The sequence below is a fragment of the Lagenorhynchus albirostris genome, chromosome 4 (genome assembly GCF_949774975.1).
Source record: "Lagenorhynchus albirostris chromosome 4, mLagAlb1.1, whole genome shotgun sequence".
NCBI lineage: Eukaryota > Metazoa > Chordata > Mammalia > Artiodactyla > Delphinidae > Lagenorhynchus > Lagenorhynchus albirostris.
In genome coordinates, this window is record NC_083098.1 from 128,302,697 (window position 1) to 128,324,322 (window position 21,626).

Consider the following 21,626-nt stretch of genomic DNA (forward strand, 5'->3'; position numbering starts at 1 on the left):
AATACAGAAAGATCCCTTGTATACTTTGCCCAGTTTCCCCCAATGGTAACATTTTGTAAAACTACAGTAAACTATCACAACCAAGATATTGACGTTAATACAATCCACTGATTTTATTCAGGTTTTCCAACTTTACCTGTACTCATCTCAGTGTGCGTGTGTTCTATAGATTTTATTAATAGGTTCAAGTACCTGCCATCACAGCCAAGATACTGAACACTTCCAACACCACAAAAGTCCCTCCTGTTGCCCTTTTATAACCACACCAATATGCCCCTCCCACCTCTGTCCCTCCCTGCCCCAACCACTGGCAACCACTAGTCTGTTTTCCATTTCTAAAATTTTCTCATTTCAAAAATGGCATATAAATTGAGCAATATAGTAAATAATCTTTTGGGATAGGCTCTTTTCTTTTTTTTAATTAATTAATTAATTCATTTATTTTTGGCTGCGTTGGGTCTTCATTGCTGGGTGTGGGCTTTCTCTAGTTGCGACGAGCAGGGGCTACTCTTCATGTGGTGCGCAGGCTTCTCATTACAGTGGCTTCCCTGGTGGCGCAGTGGTTAAGAATCTGCCTGCCATTGCAGGGGACACGGACTCCATCCCTGATCTGGGAAGATCCCACATGCCATGGAGCAACTAAGCCCATGCACCACAACTACTGAGCCCACGTGCCACAACTACTGAAGCCCGTGCGCCTACAGCCTGGCTCTTTTCTTTTAGCAGAGTCCCCTGGACATGCATCCAAGTTGTTGCATTTTTCAAGTTTGTTCCTTTGTATTGCTGACTAATACTCCACAGAATATATGTACCACAGTTTGGTTAATCATTCATCTACTGAAGACCATCTGGGGTATTCCAGTTTTTGACTATTACCGAAAAAGCAGTTATGAATATTCACATATAGGTTTGGGTGTGAACACAACTTTTAATTTTTCTGGGATAAATACGCAAGAATGGAATCCCCTGGCTGCATGGTAATTGCATATTTAGTTTTATAAGAAATTGCCACATTATTTTCCAGAACGGCTGTGTCATTTGATATTCCTGCTGGCAATGTATAAGTGATCCAGTTTCTCCACATCCTTGCCAACATTGTGTTGTCACTATTTTTTCTTTTAGCCATTCTGATAGATGTGTATTGATATCATGGTTTCAGTTTTCATTCTCCTGATTTCTAACAATGCTGAACATCTTTTCATGTGTTCGTTTCCCATCTGTATATCCTCTTTGATGAAATTTCTCTTCATGTGATTTGTCCATTTTCTAATTGGACTGTTTGTCTTTGCGCTGCTGAGTTTTGAGAGTTTATATATTCTATTGATAGATACTAGTTTTTTGTCAGATATATACTTTGTACATATTTTCTCCCTGTCCGTAGCTGGTCTTTTCATCTCTCTACATGGGCTTTAACAGAGCAAGTGTTTAATTTTTTTTTATTTTTTTACATCTTTATTGGGGTATAATTGCTTTACAATGGTGTGTTAGTTTCTGTTTTATAACAAAGTGAATCAGTCATACATAAACATATGTTCCCATATGTCTTCCCTGTTGCGTCTCCCTCCCTCCCACCCTCCCCATCCCACCCCTCCAGGCTGTCACAAAGCACCGAGCCAATATCCCTGTGCCATGCAGCTGCTTCCCACTAGCTATCTACCTTACTGCGTTTGTTAGTGTGTATATGCCCATGACTCTCTCTCGCCCTGTCACAGCTCACCCTTCCCCCTCCCCATAACCTCAAGTCCGTTCTCTAAGAGGTCTGCGTCTTTATTCCTGCTTTACCCCTAGGTTTTTCATGACTTTTTTTTTCTTAAATTCCATATATATGTGTTAGCATACGGTATTTGTCTCTCTCTTTCTGACTTACTTCACTCTGTATGACAGACTCTAGGTCTATCCACCTCATTACAAATAGCTCAATTTCGTTTCTTTTTATGGCTGAGTAATATTCCATTGTATATATGTGCCACATCTTCTTTATCCATTCATCCGATGACGGGCATTTAGGTTGTTTCCATCTCCGGGCTATTGTAAATAGAGCTGCAATGAACATTTTGGTACATGTCTCTTTTTGAATTATGGTTTTCTCAGGGTATATGCCCAGTAGTGGGATTGCTGGGTCATATGGTAGTTCTATTTGTAGCTTTTTAAGGAACCTCCATACTGTTCTCCACAGTGGCTGTATCAATTTACATTCCCACCAACAGTGTAAGAGGGTTCCCTTTTCTCCACACCCTCTCCAGCATTTATTGTTTCTAGATTTTTTGATGATGGCCATTCTGACTGGTGTGAGATGATATCTCATTGTAGTTTTGATTTGCATTTCTCTAATGATTAGTGATGTTGAGCATTCTTTCATGTGTTTGTTGGCAGTCTGTATATCTTCTTTGGAGAAATGTCTATTTAGGTCTTCTGCCCATTTTTGGATTGGGTTGTTTGTTTTCTTGTTATTGAGCTGCATGAGCTGCTTGTAAATTTTGGAGATTAATCCTTTGTCGGTTGCTTCATTTGCAAATATTTTCTCCCATTCTGAGGGTTGTCTTTTGGTCTTGTTTATGGTTTCCTTTGCTGTGCAAAAGCTTTGAAGTTTCATTAGGTCCCATTTGTTTATTTTTGTTTTTATTCCCATTACTCTAGGAGGTGGGTCAGAAAGGATCTTGCTTTGATTTATGTCATAGAGTGTTCTGCCTATGTTTTCCTCTAAGAGTTTGATAGTTTCTGGCCTTACATTTAGGTCTTTAATCCATTTTGAGCTTATTTTTGTGTATGGTGTTAGGGAGTGATCTAATCTCATACTTTTACATGTACCTGTCCAGTTTTCCCAGCACCACTTATTGAAGAGGCTGTCCTTTCTCCATTGTACATTACTGCCACCTTTATCAAAGATAAGGTGTCCATATGTGCGTGGGTTTATCTCTGGGCTTTCTATCCTGTTCCATTGATCTATATTTCTGTTTTTGTGCCAGTACCATACCGTCTTGATGACTGTAGCTTTGTAGTATAGTCTGAAGTCAGGGAGCCTGATTCCTCCAGTTCCTTCTTTCGTTCTCAAGATTGCTTTGGCTATTCGGGGTCTTTTGTGTTTCCATACAAATTGTGAAATTTTTTGTTCTAGTTCTGTGAAAAATGCCAGTGGTAGTTTGATAGGGATTCCATTGAATCTATAGATTGCTTTGGGTAGTAGAGTCATTTTCACAATGTTGATTCTTCCAATCCAAGAACATGGTATATCTCTCCATCTATTTGTATCATCTTTAATTTCTTTCATCAGTGTCTTATAATTTTCTGCATACAGGTCTTTTGTCTCCTTAGGTAGGTTTATTCCTAGATATTTTATTCTTTTTGTTGTAATGGTAAATGGGAGTGTTTTCTTGATTTCACTTTCAGATTTTTCATCATTAGTATATAGGAATGCCAGAGATTTCTGTGCATTAATTTTGTATCCTGCCACTTTACCAAATTCATTGATTAGCTCTAGTAGTTTTCTGGTAGCATCTTAAAAGGATCATACACCATGATCAAGTGGGGTTTATTCCAGGAATGCAAGGATTCTTCAATATACGCAAATCTATCAATGTGATAAACCATATTAACAGATTGAAGGAGAAAAACCATATGATCATCTCAATAGATGCAGAGAAAGCTTTTGACAAAATTCAACACCCATTTATGATAAAAACCCTGCAGAAAGTAGGCATAGAGGGAACTTTCCTCAACATAATAAAGGCCATATATGACAAGCCCACAGCAAACATCATCCTCAATGGTGAAAAACTGAAAGCATTTCCACTAAGATCAGGAACAAGACAAGGTTGCCCACTCTCACCACTATTATTCAACATTGTTTTGGAAGTTTTAGCCACAGCAATCAGAGAAGAAAAGGAAATAAAAGGAATCCAAATTGGAAAAGAAGAAGTAAAGCTGTCACTGTTTGCAGATGACATGATCCTATACATAGAGAACCCTAAAGATGCTACAAGTGTTTAATTTTGATGAGGTCCAAATTATCAATTTTTCCTTTTATGCATTGAGCTTTTGGTGTCAGTTAAGGACTCTAAGAATTCTGTGCTCAGCCCTGATAATTTTCTATGCTTTTTCCCCAAAGTTGCATAGCTTTACATTTACTTTTAAGTCTACAATCCAGTTTGAATAAATTTTTGTATAAAGGGTGAGATTTAAGTTTTTGTTTGTTTTGTTTGCTTATTTTCACCTATAAATGTCAATTGCTCCAGCACTATTTGTGGAACAGGCAATCCTTCCTCCATTGAATCACACCTTTGTCAAAAATCCTTTGAGCATATTGTGCAGATCTATTTCTAAATTCTCTATTCTGCTTCATTCATCTGTGTTTATCCCTCTGGCAATACCACACTGTTTTGATTACTTTATCTACATAGAAGCTTTGATATCAGGCAGAGGAATTCCTCCCACTTCTTCTTTGTCAAGATTATTTTAGCTATTTTAGGCCCTGTGCCTATTATAAAGTTTTGAATAAGCTTGTCTATGTCTTCAAAAATCCTTGCTGGGATTTTGATAGGAATTACATTAAACCTATTGATCAATTTTGGGAGAACAGACATCTTTAATATATTGAGATTTCCAATCCATTACCACAGTATGTCTCACCATTTCTTTATGTATTCTTTGATTTTCTTCATCTGCATTTTGTAATTTTCAGCGCACAGAACTGAAAACTATGTTTTGTTTACTGTATACCTAAGTATTTCACTTTCTTTGGAGTAATTATAAGTAGTATGGTATTTTTCATTTCATTTTCTGCATGTTACTTGTTAATATAAAAATACCACTGAGTTTTGTGTGTTGATCTTATATACTTTGACTTTGCTGAATTCACTTATTCTAGGAGATTTTGTAGATTCTTGGGATTTTCTATGCAGAAAATAATGTCTTCTGCAAATAGAGGTAGTTTTATTTTTCCTTTCCAAACTTTATATCTTTTATTTCTTTTCTTTGCCTCCTTGCAGTGGCTTGAACTTCAAGCACTATGCTACATAAGAGTGGTGAGAGCAGACATCCATGCTCTGTTCCCAATTTGAGAAAAAAAGCACTGTCTTTCACCATTAAATATGATGTTAGCTGTAGGTTTTTGTACATGCTCTTTATAAAGCTGAGAAAGTTTCTCTCTATTACTAACTTGCTGAGAACTTTTATCATGAATGGGTGTTGGATTTTGTCAAATGTTATTTGTGTGTCAATTGCTATGATATGAGTTTTCTTCTTTAGCTTGTTGCTCTGGTGGATTACATTGATTTTTTTTTTTTTTTTTTTTTTTTGCGGTACGCGGGCCTCTCACTGTTGTGGCCTCTCCCGTTGCAGAGCACAGGCTCCAGACGCGCAGGCTCAGCGGCCATGGCTCACGGGCCAAGCCGCTCCATGGCATGCAGGATCTTCCCGGACCGGGGCACGAACCCGTGTCCCCTGCATCGGCAGGCGGACTCTCAACAACTGCGCCACCAGGGAAGTCTTTACATTGATATCTGAATATTGAGCCAGACTTACATACCTAGGATAAATCCCACTTGATCATGTGTATAATCCTTTTTATACATTGTTGGATTCCGTCTGCTAATACACTGAGAATTTTTATGTCTAAGTTTGCAGTTGAGAGACATTGGTTTGCAGTTTTCTTTTTATTGTACTGTCTTTGTCTACTTTGTCAGAGTAAAAATGGCCTCATGAAGTGGTTTAGGAAGTGTTCCCTTCTCTTCTATTTTCTGGAAGAATTTGTGTAAAAGTAGTGTTAATTCTTCTTTAAGTGTTTGGCAGCACTCTCCAGTGAAACCATCTGGCTAGGAGATGTTTTTGGGGGGGCAGCTTTTCAGTTACAAATTTAATTTGTCTCTTCCTTTTAAAAATGTCTTTTTAATCAAAGACTTATGAGCAAATCGTTCAAAATCAGAAGGGCTACGATAAAAAAAGAATGGGTCTCTGCCCACCCCCTCTCACCTGCTGTCCTACTCCCCGACATCTACTTGTGCTTAATTCTTCTGCCAGGTACCGTCACATTGCTAAACAAGTTGCTTTATATTCTTGATTTACTGATTTTAGATGGTCTATATTGACTTTCTTCTCGGATAGATAGGCTTTTAGTTCACTTTTATTACCTCCCACCTCTGCTTCTCCCCACATCTTTTAGTTTTCTTATAGTTATAACAATTTCTTCAATTATTTCTTTGAAAAGCTTTAGAGAAGTGTGTTTACTAAATTCTTGCACGTGGTTTCCTCTATCTTTGACTCATAAAGTAATATACTTAACACCCTTTTCCTTGGTCTATCAGCTTCCAACAGTTTATCTTGTCCCTCACTTTGTAAGATGATGATACCTCACCTCCTCATGTCACCTCCTTCCTCCTTTTCTTCCTCTCTTCTTCCTTCCAACTTCTATCAGCTATACCTCTATATTTACTTTATCAAGACTGATAGCTTTGCATTCTGTTCCACTGCCATGTTAAGTCTTCTGTACTTGGCCTACATTTTAATTATAAAAGATTAAAACTATAAGCAGCATTTTCATTATTATGACTATTTAAACATTATAACTACAAAACCAATATACATGTTCCAAATACATTTCTCTTTCTCTGAATTTATAGTAATGATCCTTGTGAATTTACTCATTTCTCTAAAGTGTGCCATATTTTAATGTGCTTTGTATCCGGGCCATGACCTTTTGTAGAGTATTTTCATTTATTTAATTTTTCCTGGAGTTTTAGTTTGCATTTCTTTTTTTTTCCAGTTTGAAGAAGAAACAGGTACCTTCTTCAACACAGTATAGCAGTTTAGAGTATAAGCTCTGGAATAGACTGCCTGGGTTTGGATCTTGGGTTAACCACTAGTTAATAGTGTGACCTAGAGACAATTACCTGACTTCACTGTGTCTTGGGGTTTCTTATCTATAAAATGTAGATGATGAAACAATACTTGTCTCATAGGACTCTTGGAGGATTAAATGAAATCATAAATGCCATGTGTTTAGGACAGAGCCTGGCACTATGTGAAAGTGCATTCATGAGTGTTAGCTACATTTATTGCTGCCATAATCATCATCATCATCATTATTTTTACTATTACATCTCAACTTTTCACATAACATATACACAACTTGGAATCAATTCTAGTATTTGTTCTTTTAAGACTTTCTTCTGGAAGACTACTGACTTCTAAGTTTGATGACTGTGTTTATTTATTTATTTAAAGATTGTTCTATAGCCATGTTCTTGAAATTCATTTAGAATGGATTCCTTCTCCACTGTTCCTTTTATTTCATGGCTTCTTATTTCTTGTATTTCACCCTTGTTTTGCATGAATCTTTTTCAAGTAAGTTCTTCAAATTAATGAGTTTAAAGTAAGCTCCTTAAGTTCTTGCTTATCTGAAAGTGGCTATAATTTGACTTTAAATTCAACATTATCTTCCTTTGGAATCTTGAAGATCTTGCCTTGTTGACCTCTAGCATCCACTTTTGGTGCTAACACATCTATACTGTCCGACTGATTTTTGCTCTCTTATGAGTATCCTGGTTTACTATTTGGAAGCTTTTATTGATCTCTTTGTAATTGTACTTCTGAAATGTTATGGGGATATGAGTTGCAGCCTAGACCATTTTTTATTCTTTTGCTCTTTGTGTGCCTTTTGAATTTGGAGACCTCTGACTCTCTTATCTCTGTGTTTTATCTCTGTGTTTTGTGCATTGTTTTGGTGGAACTCTTATTAATCAGATTTTGGAATTCCTGGTTGTATCCCTCATGTTTCTATCTTTTGTTTATACATATTTTTTGCTTTATAAATTCTCTTTGTCTTTTTTGGTCCACATTACAGAGATCTTCTTCTCTTTATCTTCTAGCTCTTATAATTTATATATAAGTTCAGCAATCATATTTTCACTTTTAAGAACTTTTTCTTATTCTCAAATGTTCCTTTTCAGAGATGCTTACTCTTGATTTATGAAGTCAATATCTTCTTAAATGAAGACATCTCCCACTTACCATTAGTAACTCATTCATGAAAATGAGACATTCTGTGTGAAAATGTGCACTAGTAGCCTATTCCCCATTATTTAAAATGCCAAATCAAACTCCCAACAGAATTCCTGAAGTGTAACTAAAATATAGTTAAGTCATCATTTAGTATGCAAAATGTTTAAAATATTGCTCTCAATTTCCAGAACAAGAATGGTTTTTATCAAATGGTTGTGTGCATGTTGCTCTGTATGTAGCATTTTCATGGTGCATCATGAATATTTTTTTCCAACAAGGCATAACAACCAGCACACAGAAATTAATAAATATGTTAGAAAATTTCAAATATAATTTGCAACAAAAACAGGACAATTACCTTGGATGACCTGATACCCATGAAGAAAGGAACAGCCTGGAAACTTGAAGAAAGTTGAAAGGCGAGGAGGGCTGAAATGTAATCATTGTCACTGGCTGTGGAAAGTGATATCATGAGTAAGTTGGCTTGCAAAGGTGCAATTTCAGGCAAACTATAAAACTCAGAAGCTTTCAGTTTTGTTTTGTTTTTTTAATCACTTTTGTGCTCAGGTAGGGACTCCTGAATGAATCTTCAAGGGATGTAGTTGACTCTTTAGGATGAAACACTACAGAATAAAGCTTTACTTACTCTCCTGTAGTATGTTTATAGAAGTATTTGCATGGTGATATAAGAGATATCTGGCAGTAATATCTCCACTAAGTTCAAAGATAATGATTATCATTGTATCAGCAGAGCCCACAAATAATTTTCAGCAAGCAATGTCTAGTGGTTTAATTGAATACCTTCTGGTTATCACTGTGATTAACTTTTTCAGACTGATATCCTGAACAACTTTAGTACTTGCTAATTTCTCATCATGCATTTAAATAATTCTTCAACATCTTTTTCATTGACCTCTTTGCAAAGCTACTCTTCTTTTCAAGAGTAACAATTGCAAAGAATGGTTCAGTCGCAAAGAATGTGTAAAATGATGTGATGCTTCTCTTAGTGTCAGCAACATTCAGTACACGCATCCCATTGTGAACACTAGGCATGCTTTTCAAAATATCTATTTGTGATTTTGATGTTCTACCAAATGTATTTGGAATATAGCTGGATAATTTTTATTTATAGATAAATCATTTGGTTTAAAATGTTTTCTTAAGTTTTGGGACATACATTTTTCTTATGTAAAATCATCTTAAAAAGTGTTGTATTGAATGATACATTTATTGTAGAAGTTTGAGACTAAAAACCAATAGGAATTCCACTATGAAAATATCAAATGAGGAGACATTCTTCAGAATATGTCCATAGATATGAAAATACCACTTAGAAGTTTTTCTAAAGAAATCTATAAATCACCCATTTATGCTAGTTTCATTTATCTGTTTGTTTGTATTCCCTTTATTCTACAAACTTTCTTCAACTGCCTAACAATCCTTGATTGCCTTTACATAGTTAAGAATGGGGCAACGTGAAAGACTTCTGGCTTCTCTGTGTACATGGGCTGGAGCTGTCCTCAGAAAGATTTTGATTTAGGATGAGTGGCCCTCCACAAGGGGCCATACAAATTGCGAGACCCTGAGGTTTTTCTTTGTGGAGCCAAGCTGATACTAACTGTAGTTCTGCTCAGAGTGCTTCCTTCAACTACTTTACAAGAAGAACCTTCTGGCTGCATATTTGTGTCAGAAAACAAGTTCACCAAAGTAAAATTATGTCTCTTCTGGTATTTCTCTTCCTATTTTCATTACTCTAATAGCTACAAATACCATTTTAGAAAAGTAACTGAATTGTTTTTTTACTTTCCACTAATGGCAATAATTAGACTTTCAAATAATAGAGTAAAATAAGCCCAGGTTAAACATTAGGGTAATAAAGCAGAAACAAGGTGGTTTCATTGTGCTGAAAATCTTAAAATAACTCACTGTCAAATAATATAGGAGGGATTTTTCTTTCTTTTCTTTTTTTTTTTTTTTTGTATACAAGGAAAGAAATGGAGAAGGTCAGGTTAGCCATTAGGAAAAAATTCTTGAATGTGAAGGTTATCAGGCAACAAAATGCATTATAAAGTGTTCTTCCCCAGAAATGCTTAATAAAAATTTTTAAATATTCATGTAATTTATGTACTCAGTTGCTCACCAAACATAAAATAACCTCAAATTAGTGTAAACTAATGCCAAAAATAGCGGGATGGCTAAATAAAATATATGTCAATATAATATAAATTATTAAATCATCTTTCAATGGACGTTTTAAAATGAAAACTAACTGAAACAAGCGGTAAACAAGTGATATATACATGTACACACACATACACTCAAACACTAAAGCGTTTCTATTTTGCTAAAAATATATTCAGGAGAAAACTAACTACTAAATGTTACTAATTTTAGTAACACACTAAAATTCTCATCATAATTACCCCTGGATTTGGAATACATAATTTTTATTTTCTTTGTATTTGTTTGTTCTATATATTAATTAGATGTTTTGGACGCAAATAAAAGAAAATTCAGCTCAACTGGCCGAAACAATAAGGGAAATGTACTATTTCATATAAAAGTGATTCCAGAGGCAGAGCAATAATGGGGCAGTAAATTCTACAGCTGAATGATTTCAGCATGGATTGACATTCTCTCCTTTGGATTACTTCATCCTCCTCAGCATGCTTTTGTTCTTAGGATTCGAAAGGAAAATATACACTTTTCTCAGTCCCTTTATGAAAGTGAGGAAAACCTCAGACTCTATGGCCAAAATGGGCTGCATGCCCATTTTAAAACTCATCGACAAGGAGAATGAAATTTAAAATATTGACCTACATTAATGAAATCCAACTCCTAGAGCTAAGAAGGATCCTAACCTCCCCTGAAGAACATGCCCACCCAATACGTTAACACACCAGGTTTCTGTCTGGAAGGAATAACATCCAACAAGACCTAATTAAACAGAGTCATTCTATGTGTAAGAGGTGATTGTATTAGTTCTCTACTGCTGCTCTAACAAATTACTACAATCTTAGTGGTTCAAAAGAACACACATTTATATCTTATAGTTCTGGAAGTCAGGTGTTTAAAATGGGCCTGCAGAGCTGCATTCCTTCTGAAGGCTCTAGAGAAGAATCTGTTTCCTGGCCTTTTCCAGTTTCCAGAGACTGCCTGCCTTCCTTAGCTCAAGGCGCTGCGTCACTCTGACTTCTGGCACGGTTGCCACATCTCCATCTCTGCTCCTGACACTCCTGACTCCCTTTGTAAGTACCCTTGCGATTAATAGGGTCCAGCCAGATAATACAGGATGGTCTCCCCATCCCTAGATCCTTAACTTAGTCACATCAGCAAAATCTCTTTTGCCATGTAAAGCAACGTAGTCAGAGGTTGTAAGGATTAGGTTATGGACATCTTTGAAGGACCACTGTTCTGTCTTATCACATAGGATTAACATGACAATATTGCACAGTGACTTATCATTAAAATGTCAATTATCTCCAAAACAGCAGATAAATTGAATACAACACCAATCAAAATTCCAGGGGGACAAACTTATTTTTAAATGCTTATGGAAAACTAAATGTCCATACATAACTAAATCAACTCTGAAAGAGAAGGTCAAAGAAATGGGGGACTTTCCCAATGCAATATTTAGATATGCTAAAAAGCCTTTGCAATAAACACTATAGCACTGGTGTGGACTTAGACAACTAAGCAATGTTTCAAAATAGACAGAAAAGAAGATGGGAAATGGATTTATAATTAAAATTGCACCACAAATCAAGGGAGAAATTATAAGTTGTTTATAGGAAGTGTAAAAAAGACTAGCTCTCTACATGGAGAAAAATAAACCAATCTGCCTATCTTGTATCACATACAAAGGTGGACTCTAAATACATAAATTATCTGTTAAAAATAAAAGCATTAGATAAACACAGCAACATGGAAAGATGTTGGAAACAGCACTGAGCAAAGTAACAACGCATATTTATGCAACATATGTAAGAAGAATACAAACAAATTTAAAGGTACATATCAAACACATTATTGTAGCCACCTTTTCAGGGGGAGATGAATTATAGCAGGGAATGGGGATTTAAGGGAAAAAAAGAATATAAACATAATAAAACAAGAGAAGGTTATTGTCCAGGATGATAATAATATCATATTATTAACTCAACGCTATGAACCTGAGATCCCAAAAGAGAGCAGAAAAGCAAGAATGAGAGAGAGTTGTAGGATGGAAGGTGAAAGAGAGAGAAATCTACAAACGTTTTTTACAAGATGGAGAAGGTGAAATGGGAATTTTTGTTTGCTTGTTTCAAGCTATAACTAAAACTTTAGGCCAGTCATATCTGAAGATGGAAGCAGTAACCATCAGTTACAATTCTCAGCAGTTGCTCCTAGGTGGATATTCAGACACCCTTCCCAACAACAGAAATGTGTACACTGGGAATTCCAAGACCTACCCCAGATTCCAAGCCCTAGAAAGCACTGGTTCTCAAACCTGGCTACATGTTGTAATAAGCTGAGGATCTTTAAAGGAAATTGATACCTAGATCTCACTCTGAGAGATTCTGAATTGTGGGGAGTGAGTGGGGCCTTAGGGTTTTAAAAAGTACCCAGGTAATTTTAATATGCAGCAAAGTTTGAGAACCACTGGGTGAGAGAATGGATTTGAGAGTGAGCCTTCTCTTCAGGGTCTACTTTCTAACATTGCTTCCAACTGTGGGGGGTTGGGGAGGGCTTAGGAGGATATCTTAGTCTATCTCACTAATTTTTCATGCTATAGTCTGTCTTCTCATTCATTCATTTGTTCATTCGCTCACCTATGGATCATATACTACTGAAGGCTCTGACTACAGACCGAGACAAACATAAACACTCTCAGCTGTTCTTCACGGAAGGAGAGCAGGAGTTAAACAATATCCCACAAATAAATGTATAATTACAAAGCAGTATTCCAAGAAATTCTGTGTGAATGCATACAAGGATAAAGTTTAAAAAAACAAAAGTAAAATGCTGGATTAAAGTTGGTTGAGAAAATGACAATATACATTAAAGCAATGGTGGTGAGTAATACCTAGAATGTTGATGATTGATTATCTTGTACATTACAAGGGATGCAAGCAGTGGTATGCTAATAAATGTTAACAACCAGCTCCCCAGGTTAAAAAAAAAGTTTCTGATCATTAATTGTTTGCTAATTTCCCTGGTATAAATATGGTCACCATGGCCAATCCCAAACTACCAAAAGGATATCAATAAGTGTGGAGCCTGGAATAGATGTATACACAGTTGGTTATCATGAGTTGGTACAAATTAGCTCTAACACACCATTGGATACCTAATTATGTTCAAAAAAATGATAGCTAAAAAGAATGCCAATCTATATATGTTTTATGACTTCTTTTATTTTTTGGTTTTGTTTTCTTCTTCTCTGTTCTTTCTCTCTGTGTATCTAAAACACTATTCCTGAACAGACTAGTTGTAAAAGAAAGTTTGTGTTTTAGATATGACTTCTTATGATAATTTTTTTCTTCTTTTTTCCAGTTGTATTGAGATATAATTGACATACAACCTTGTATTAGTTTAAGGTATAAAATATGACTTGATACAAGTATATATTACAAAATGATTACCACAATAAATGTAGTTAACATCCCATCACCCCACATGGACCTACTGTATAGCACAGGGAACACTACTCACTACTCAATACTCTGTGATAGCTAATTTTATGTGTCAACTTGTATTGATAATGGGGTGCCCAGATGTCTGGTTAAACATTACTTCTGGTTGTGTCTGTAAGGGTGTTTCCAGAGGAGGTTAGTATTTGAATCGGTGAACTGAGTAAAGCAGATGGCCCTTCCCAGTGTGGGTGCGCATCACCTAACCTGTTGAGAGCCCAAATAGAACAAAAGGGTGGAGGAAGGTGGGAATTTGTTCTCTGCCTGACTGCTTTGAGCTGAGAAACTGATCTTCTCCAGCCCTTGAGGCCCCTAGTTTTCAGGCCTTCAGACTCAGACTGGAATCTACAACGTTGGTTCTTTGACTCTCAGGCTTTTGAACGACCACTGCCAACTGCTTTCTGGGGTCTCCAGTTTGCAGACAACAGATTGTGGGACTTCTCAGCCTCCATAATTGTGTAAGCCAATTCTTCACAGCACATCATACATATACACACATACTATTGGTTCTCTTTCCTGGGAGAACCCTGACTAATAAATATGTTTATCTTTCATCTCTTCCCCTGAGCTGCTCTCATTGACTTCTGTGGTTCTGCAGCATCATGAAAGTCTATCTCTGCTCTCCTCTGTTCTCTCTTTTCTTTTGTCCCTGTTTATGCCTTATACCTGCCAGAAGTGTCCTTTGTCCTGACTGAGCCACAATGATGATAATGTTCAAAGTTAAAAGACTAACTTCCAATCTAGAACACTTTTTACCATTTACTGTGTTATAATCAGCATTAACTCCATAAACTCATAAAATCTGCTTGGCAGCAACACCATAAAATATTTATTGTTATGACCTCCATCTGTAGAAAGAGATAAGAAATAAAGCAACTTACCCAAGGTTGTTCCTATATCCCATAAAATGATGGCTCCAGAGTCTATGCTCTCAGCCACTGTGAAAAACAGTCCCCAAACCACAGGTTTTCCATAATTAGTGAGGAGAAGAGGCCTTACAAAATAAGTAAGTATTTAGGGTATTCAGTGGTTTGGAAGCATCAATCCTATTTCTTTTAAATTACGTTTCTACTTGCCAAATTAGTATAACTCTATTCTCTACCTGTCTCTATATTATGACTTGGAAGACAGCTGATTATCACTGTTTTCCTTCTTTTCTACATCTCATCTCTTTATCTTTCACATTTCCCTGCTTCCTTCCCACCCTGTTTCTCTGAACACCACTTTGCAAATCTTGTCGGGATAACATTTTTCTAAAATTTATTTGAGTAGTGGGTCTCCTACAATTTTGTAATCTCTACACTTAATACAGTTCGAGGATTAAAATATATTATTCTGAGAGACTACACCATATATTTTTCAAGAACAGCTCTGATTTTACTGCAGTAATAAAAATAGTCAGAGGGCTAGGTGGCCCTAGGCAAAAATCATGTGTATAGCTGTTCTTCCACTCACCATGACTTGCATCTTTTTGTATAATCTCATCTAAACAGTCTGCCTTTGTCACAGTCTCATCTACACCCACACATTCCAAGATGAATAAAAACTTCTGCTTTATTAGCAACCAACCACAGGTAAATCAATTTTTTAATTATCTGTGTTCCTTAAAATTGCATCATCAATTCCACCACTTTAGTAATCGAATTCAGAGAGTTGGCTGTAACAAAGTACTGCCACAGGGTAGCAATGGAACATAACCATGGCTGATGAATTCTGACGGGTTTAATTTGCTTATGGTCAACCATACTTGCTCTAACTTGACTCCCTTTATACTAGTGGTTTTAACCATGATCCACAATAGGAAATACCTTTACATTACACAAACACACACACACACACACACACACACACACACGTAATTTAAAGATATTTCTTATTGCATGTGTAGATACATATATATACACACACAACCAAACTTTTACTATGTAAATGCTCTCTGAAATTCTCTATTCTAATATATATCATTTTTTTAAAAATTGCTAATCCTGACTCACCCAATGACTCATGACTAATTAATAGGTTGCAACTCCTAGTTTGAAATTCGTTGCTTCAGATTAGTGATGCATCTGCTTCAGAATAAAATTCAAACTCCTTAACATAGCACTAGAAGGCTCTTTATGATTTCTCTTCTTTTCTCTCCAGCTTCATCTCTCACCACTTCCCCTTTGAATGCTAAACTCCAGGCCTACAGAACTACTCACATTCTCCAGGAAAACTGCTGTCTTTCCTCAAAATCTTTACACGACATACATTGTGTACTATTCACCCTTGTATTTGAGTTCAGCATAACGACTAGCATATATTAGTCATTCAATAAATAGTTGAATCAGTAAAGGAATGAATAAATAAACAAATGAAAAATATTATATCAAAGTCTATGCAAAGAATGTACTTTGTCAATAACATCCCATAGATTTCACTCTGAAAATGCAGGTATAGGCTACAGAAAGGAGAAAAAACACCCAATAACCTAGAGATTTATTAAGGAAAATTGTAATTTCTGGAAACCGGAGTAAACAGCTTCATAATAGCTTATTTACTTTGAGGAAATTTTTACCCATTTAATTTGGTTCAGCTGGATTTTGGTCATCAACAAATCAGGCAGACAAGTAAAGTTGATTGTGTATTAAATTCCACACCCTCCTTGGTATAATTATGACTTGGAAAAATAAGCTCTAATGGGAAAAGTCCTAGTTATTGTAGTAACGGCCTCTATGGTATAACAGACAGTCAGAGAGAAATATTTAGCCTGTCTATTTGCTAACAAAAAGCGCTCAGTGGTGGCCTATTACCATTGGTCAAAATAACCTGTCCCCAAAGTGGAACACAGCAATGGTGTTTTAGAGACCAATGAATCTCAAACTTCCTTGTGAATTTGGACCACATAGGGAATTTTGTTAAAATGCATATTCTGATTCAATAGGTCTGGAATGGGGACTGAGACTGCATTTCTAACAAGGTTCCAGGTGATGCTCATGCTGTGGGCCCATGGCCTAGACTCTAAATAGAAAGAAAAGTGCACAATTTATTGAAGACATTCTGTTTTGCTCCTAGGAAGCATTATTTCCTAACTCAAATATTTTTGTTACCAAGGTAACTGGGCCACAAGCAGGTCCTATGACCACTTGACCTAATGACTTGTGCTGGAGGAACAGTTTTAGCCAAGCAGCAGCCTCTCCTCCCTCCACAGAATTTCAAATTAAAAGGAATAAGTACTATTTGTCCCAGAATAAGATATCTTCTAGTTACCAGTGAAGCAGCCCTTTCTTATTTACCTCTTTACATCAGGAACTTCATTGCCGACAACATTCTACATTGCCACTACCTAGAACTGAAGCATGTTGAAAAGATGTATAAAAGCCATGCCGAAACCAAATAGCTCAGTATATTATTTTGGCGCTTATGCCCCTCACTTAACAATTGTTTTTCTGTTAGATTTCCTTCAGGTTTTCAGTGGAAGATAATCACATCCCATTCTCATATAGTCAGCTTCCCATCTGTCAGTAACATCTGTAAGTCAAGAGTTTCTGACAATAATAGAAAAATGTGGGTGGTTTTTCCCCCAGTTCTTCCTTTTTTAAACAAATTTTTTTTTTTTGCTATATACCTTTTTCCAAGAAGAGAAAAAAAGGGGGACATGTACAGAGTTGCTTTAATTAAAGGGAACGATCCTGTGCCTTTTTCTCAAAAAATAAGCCATATGTACTGGTCAAAAGTTTTTCCATTAGTTCTGTGGCGTTAGTTGCACTGGGCAACTTTAAAATGCCCAAGTATAATGATTTCATCAGAGTGCATAAAAAAGTCAATAATCCATAAGTCAATTTATGACTGCATTATGTGTCACTTTCAAGCTAATACTATGTACTCTAATGTTTAGTGTATTGGGGGAAATATATATATCATAGATGGGATGGGAATCAAAGATTTTAGCAACCTGATCCACTAACAATAAACCCGGCGCAAATTAATGAAAAAAAGCAATGCCAGGGACTTAATTTGAGGATCTCAAGTTGGTAATGGTAGGATGAAAGAAACACCCGCCGTGAGAATAAAAGGAATTAGGTAAGGAAGGGGTGGAAATAGCAGAGTTTGAAAGCACAATGATTCATTTCTCTCACATTCTCCCTATATTTCCAATCACTTTCTATGAATTTTGAGATGGTCACAAGAGTACATCCACCCATGAAAACACAGGTACAATCAATGTTTCCTCGTCCCCAAGGCACTCCATAAGCACTGGTGAGAATACAACCCACTACTATTTATGGGTTACAAAACACGCTCTCTAGTCATGTCTCTTTGGAAAGACTGCATCATTTAGAGAAGTGCAGTGTCTTATTTTTTTTCCCACACACTGCTCCCAACAAAGGCTCCAAATGGTTCTCTGCCATTTCTGCTCCCATTCTAAGGAAGAGAAATTAATCTCTCTTCCTTTATCAGTCAAGAGGACATATATTTTCTGTGTTCCTTCTCCAAGTGTGACTCTGTTCATGTATTTTTTAAAAAGAAGGACTAGATTTTTTTTCTGCAAATGCATTATATTTGTTTTAAAGTTTTAAGTCCATATATATACTTGCAGTACAAATACCTGTCTGGAAGCCCCACGGGCAACTGGGGAGTGAGGCTGGAGGTTAGAGGAATGAGGGAATGTTGGGGTTTTTATTATTTGAATTATTTTATCTTACTTTTATTTTAAAAATAGGAAAAAGTCTTGGTAATTGTGGAAAAGGGAGCTGAACTAACTGGTGCCACTTCCCACCCCACTGCGGTGAGACTCTCCTAAGCATTTCCCTAACTTGTGTCTCTAAGCGACACGGAGAAAAATGCTGGAACGGAATCAAAAGGAGCAAAAACTTATCTCCAAGTGAGGGCAGGCGAGGAAGTTCTAAGAAAGGGTACTGGATTCATTTGGTAAAGAGAAAAATGGAAGAAAGTCAGAAGAGTAGAGTGTGTGTTGTGGAGGGGGTCCCCTGGAAGGCTGGGGATTAGGGGAGAAGGAAAGCGCGCGGACTCACCCCCCAGCCAGTTGTTGAAGATGTTCTCGAGCATAGTGACCGGGATGCAGAAGGAGATGGGCAGGTCGCTGAGCGCCAAGGAGCAGGTGAAGATGTTGGTGACGGTGCGCATGGCCTCGCTGAGGGTCACCACGTAGACCACCAGCGCGTTGCCAAAGAGCGCCAGGACGAAGATGAGCACGCCGGTGAGCACGAAGGCCAGCTTGGCGCGCCCAGGCTGCTGCGTGGTGTAGACCAGCGGCCGCAGCCCGTACAGCGCGATGAACTGCGCCCGTGTCGGGTTGTGGTCCCGCAGCAGCCGGGAGAACTGCTCCGGGGTGATGTTGAGCGACTGCATGCTGCGCGCGCCCCGCGTGCCATCCACCTCCCGGGGCTCGGACTCCCGCGCGGCGGGGCGTGGGCTACCGGGGGACCCGCGCGGCGGCCGCCTACCTCCCCTGCAGGCCGGGACAGCCTCTGCTCTGGACTCGGGCACACGAGAGGGCTCCCGCCAGCACCTCGTGAGGTTCTGGAGAAGGAAAGCAGTGCAGGGTTTTAACTCACAGTCAACAGGCAGGAAGCCAAAGCGAGGGAGACGATCCCGTTGACCAAAAATGTTCGTAGTTCAAAGTCTTCTGCTCCTCTCTGAGGCCCGGCGCTGTGGCCGTCCGGAATGCCGGAGCGACAGTGCCCGTGCTTCTCACTCCCCAGCCTCTGGCCACGCGGTGAAGACACCGCACCGGCTCCGGGGGCGACGGAGGGTGGGTCTGGAGCTCGGCTGCGCGCCCCTCACTCCCGGCTTCAGCAGCGGGGACCCCGCCTCCGAACCCTCTGCGCAAGGGAAACTCCTCCCGGGCTCCCCAGTTTCTGCCACCGAGCCCCTTTCTCGTGCCTCAGATCACGCTTATGTGTAAAATTGAGTATTGGGGTTTTCCACAGTCTCACGGTTTCTCCTCTTAAGAAATAATGTGGGCCACAGCTAGCCAAGGCAAAAGAAGATTTATTTTTAATTATTTTTCTGTATTAAAAATTAATTACAGCGCCTAGGAAATGACACAGATAGTACAGAGAGGTCCAGTGCACCCTTCGTCTGGTTTCTCCAGTTGATTACATCTTATTTAACTATGGTACGATACAAAACCAGGAATTGGCTATGTGTGTGATATGTGTGTGTGTAGGTCTGTGTCATTTTTTTTTTGTTACTTTTAAGATTTGTTCTTTGTGTTTAGTTTTTTTTTTTTAACATCTTTATTGGAGTATAATTGCTTTACAATGGTATGTTAGCTTCAACTTCACAACAAAATGAATCAGTTATATACATACATATATTCCCATATCTCTTCCCGCTTGCGTCTCCCTCCCTCCCACCCTCCCTATCCCACCCCTCCAGGCGGTCACAAAGCACCGAGCTGATCTCCCTGTGCTATGCGGCTGCTTTCCACTAGCTATCTACCTTACGTTTGGTAGTGTATATATGTCCATGCCTCTTTATCGCTTTGTCACCGTTTACCCTTCCCCCTCCCCATAACCTCAAGTCCATTCTCTAGTAAGTCTGTGGGGTGAAACAGGTCTGTGTCATTTTATACCAAGTGTAGATTCCTGTAACCGCCACCAAAATCAAGATAGAAAACTCTTCTATCACCACAAGGGCCTCAGTGCAGCTACCCCTTTACTGTCACACCCAGCCTGTCCTCCCACCTCTAACCCCTGCTGATAACTCATCTATTCTCCATCTCTATATTTTGAGAGGTTGTATAAACAGAATCTTACCGTATATAACCTTTTTTTAAAACATCTTTATTGGAGTGTAGTTGCTTTACAATGTTGTGTTAGTTTCTGCTTTATAACAAAGTGAATCAGCTATACGTATACATATATCCCCATATCCCCTCCCTCTTGCGTCTCCCTCCCACCCTCCCTATCCCACTCCTCTAGGTGGTCACAAAGCACCACTGGGCTGATCTCCCTGTGCTATGCTGCTGCTTCCCACTAGCTGTCTATTTTACATTTGGTAGTGTATATATGTCCATGCTACTCTCTCACTTTGTCCCAGCTTACCCTTCCCCCTCCCCGTGTCCTCAAATCCATTCTCTATGTCTCCGTCTTTATTCCTGTCCTGCCCCTAAGTTCATCAGAACTTTTTTTTTTAGATTCTATATATATGTGTTAGCATACGGTATTTGTTTTTCTCTTTCTGACTTACTTCACTCTGTAGGACAGACTCTAGGTCCACCCACCTCACTACAAATAACTGAATTTCGTTTCCTTTTATGGCTGAGTAATATTCCATTTATATATGTGCCACATCTTCTTTATCCATTCATCTGATGATGGACACTTAGGTTGCTTCCATGTCCTAGCTATTGTAAATCGTGCTGCAACGAACACTGTGGTACACGTATCTTTTTGAATTATGGTTTTCTCAGGGTATATGCCCAGCAGTGGGATTGCGGGGTCATATGGTAGTTCTACTTTTAGTTTTTTAAGGAACCTCCGTACTTCTCTCCATAGTGGCTGTATCAATTTACATTCGATACTAATTCTTTTTCTAGTCAGCATCATGCTCTGCAGATTCATCCAAGTTGTTAGGTATATCCGTAGTTCCTTTTTATTGCTGAGGATGTATCACAGTTTAACCAGTCACCCATAGTAAGATGTTTTGGTTGTTTCCAGTTTGGGGCTATTACAGATAAAGCTGCTATGAAGAACCAGGTACAGATTTTTGTGTGGACATGTTTTCATTTCTTTGGGAAATGCCAAGAAGTTTGGTTGTTGAGTCTATGGTCTGTATGTTTAGGTTTTTAAGAAATTGCCAAACTACTCTTCAGAGTGGTTGTTCCATTTTACGTTGCCATCAGCAATACATTGGAGATTCAGTTTCTCCACAACCTTGCCAGCATTTGGTAGTTTCATTACTTTTATTTTAGCTGTTTTAATAAGTGTGCAGTGCAGTGATATCTTA

At 38.0% G+C, this 21,626-nt stretch overlaps 1 protein-coding gene across 1 annotated transcript in view; it reads right to left on the minus strand.

Moving 5' to 3' along the window:
* The window catches only part of QRFPR (pyroglutamylated RFamide peptide receptor), an 82,660-nt gene extending 63,638 nt beyond the window's left edge, over window positions 1-19,022 (minus strand). The window contains exon 1 of the mRNA XM_060147424.1: window positions 18,686-19,022. Coding sequence (XP_060003407.1) covers window positions 18,686-19,022 — 337 coding nt within the window. The remainder of the gene's footprint in view (window positions 1-18,685) is intronic.
* Between the last annotated feature and the right edge of the window lie 2,604 nt (window positions 19,023-21,626).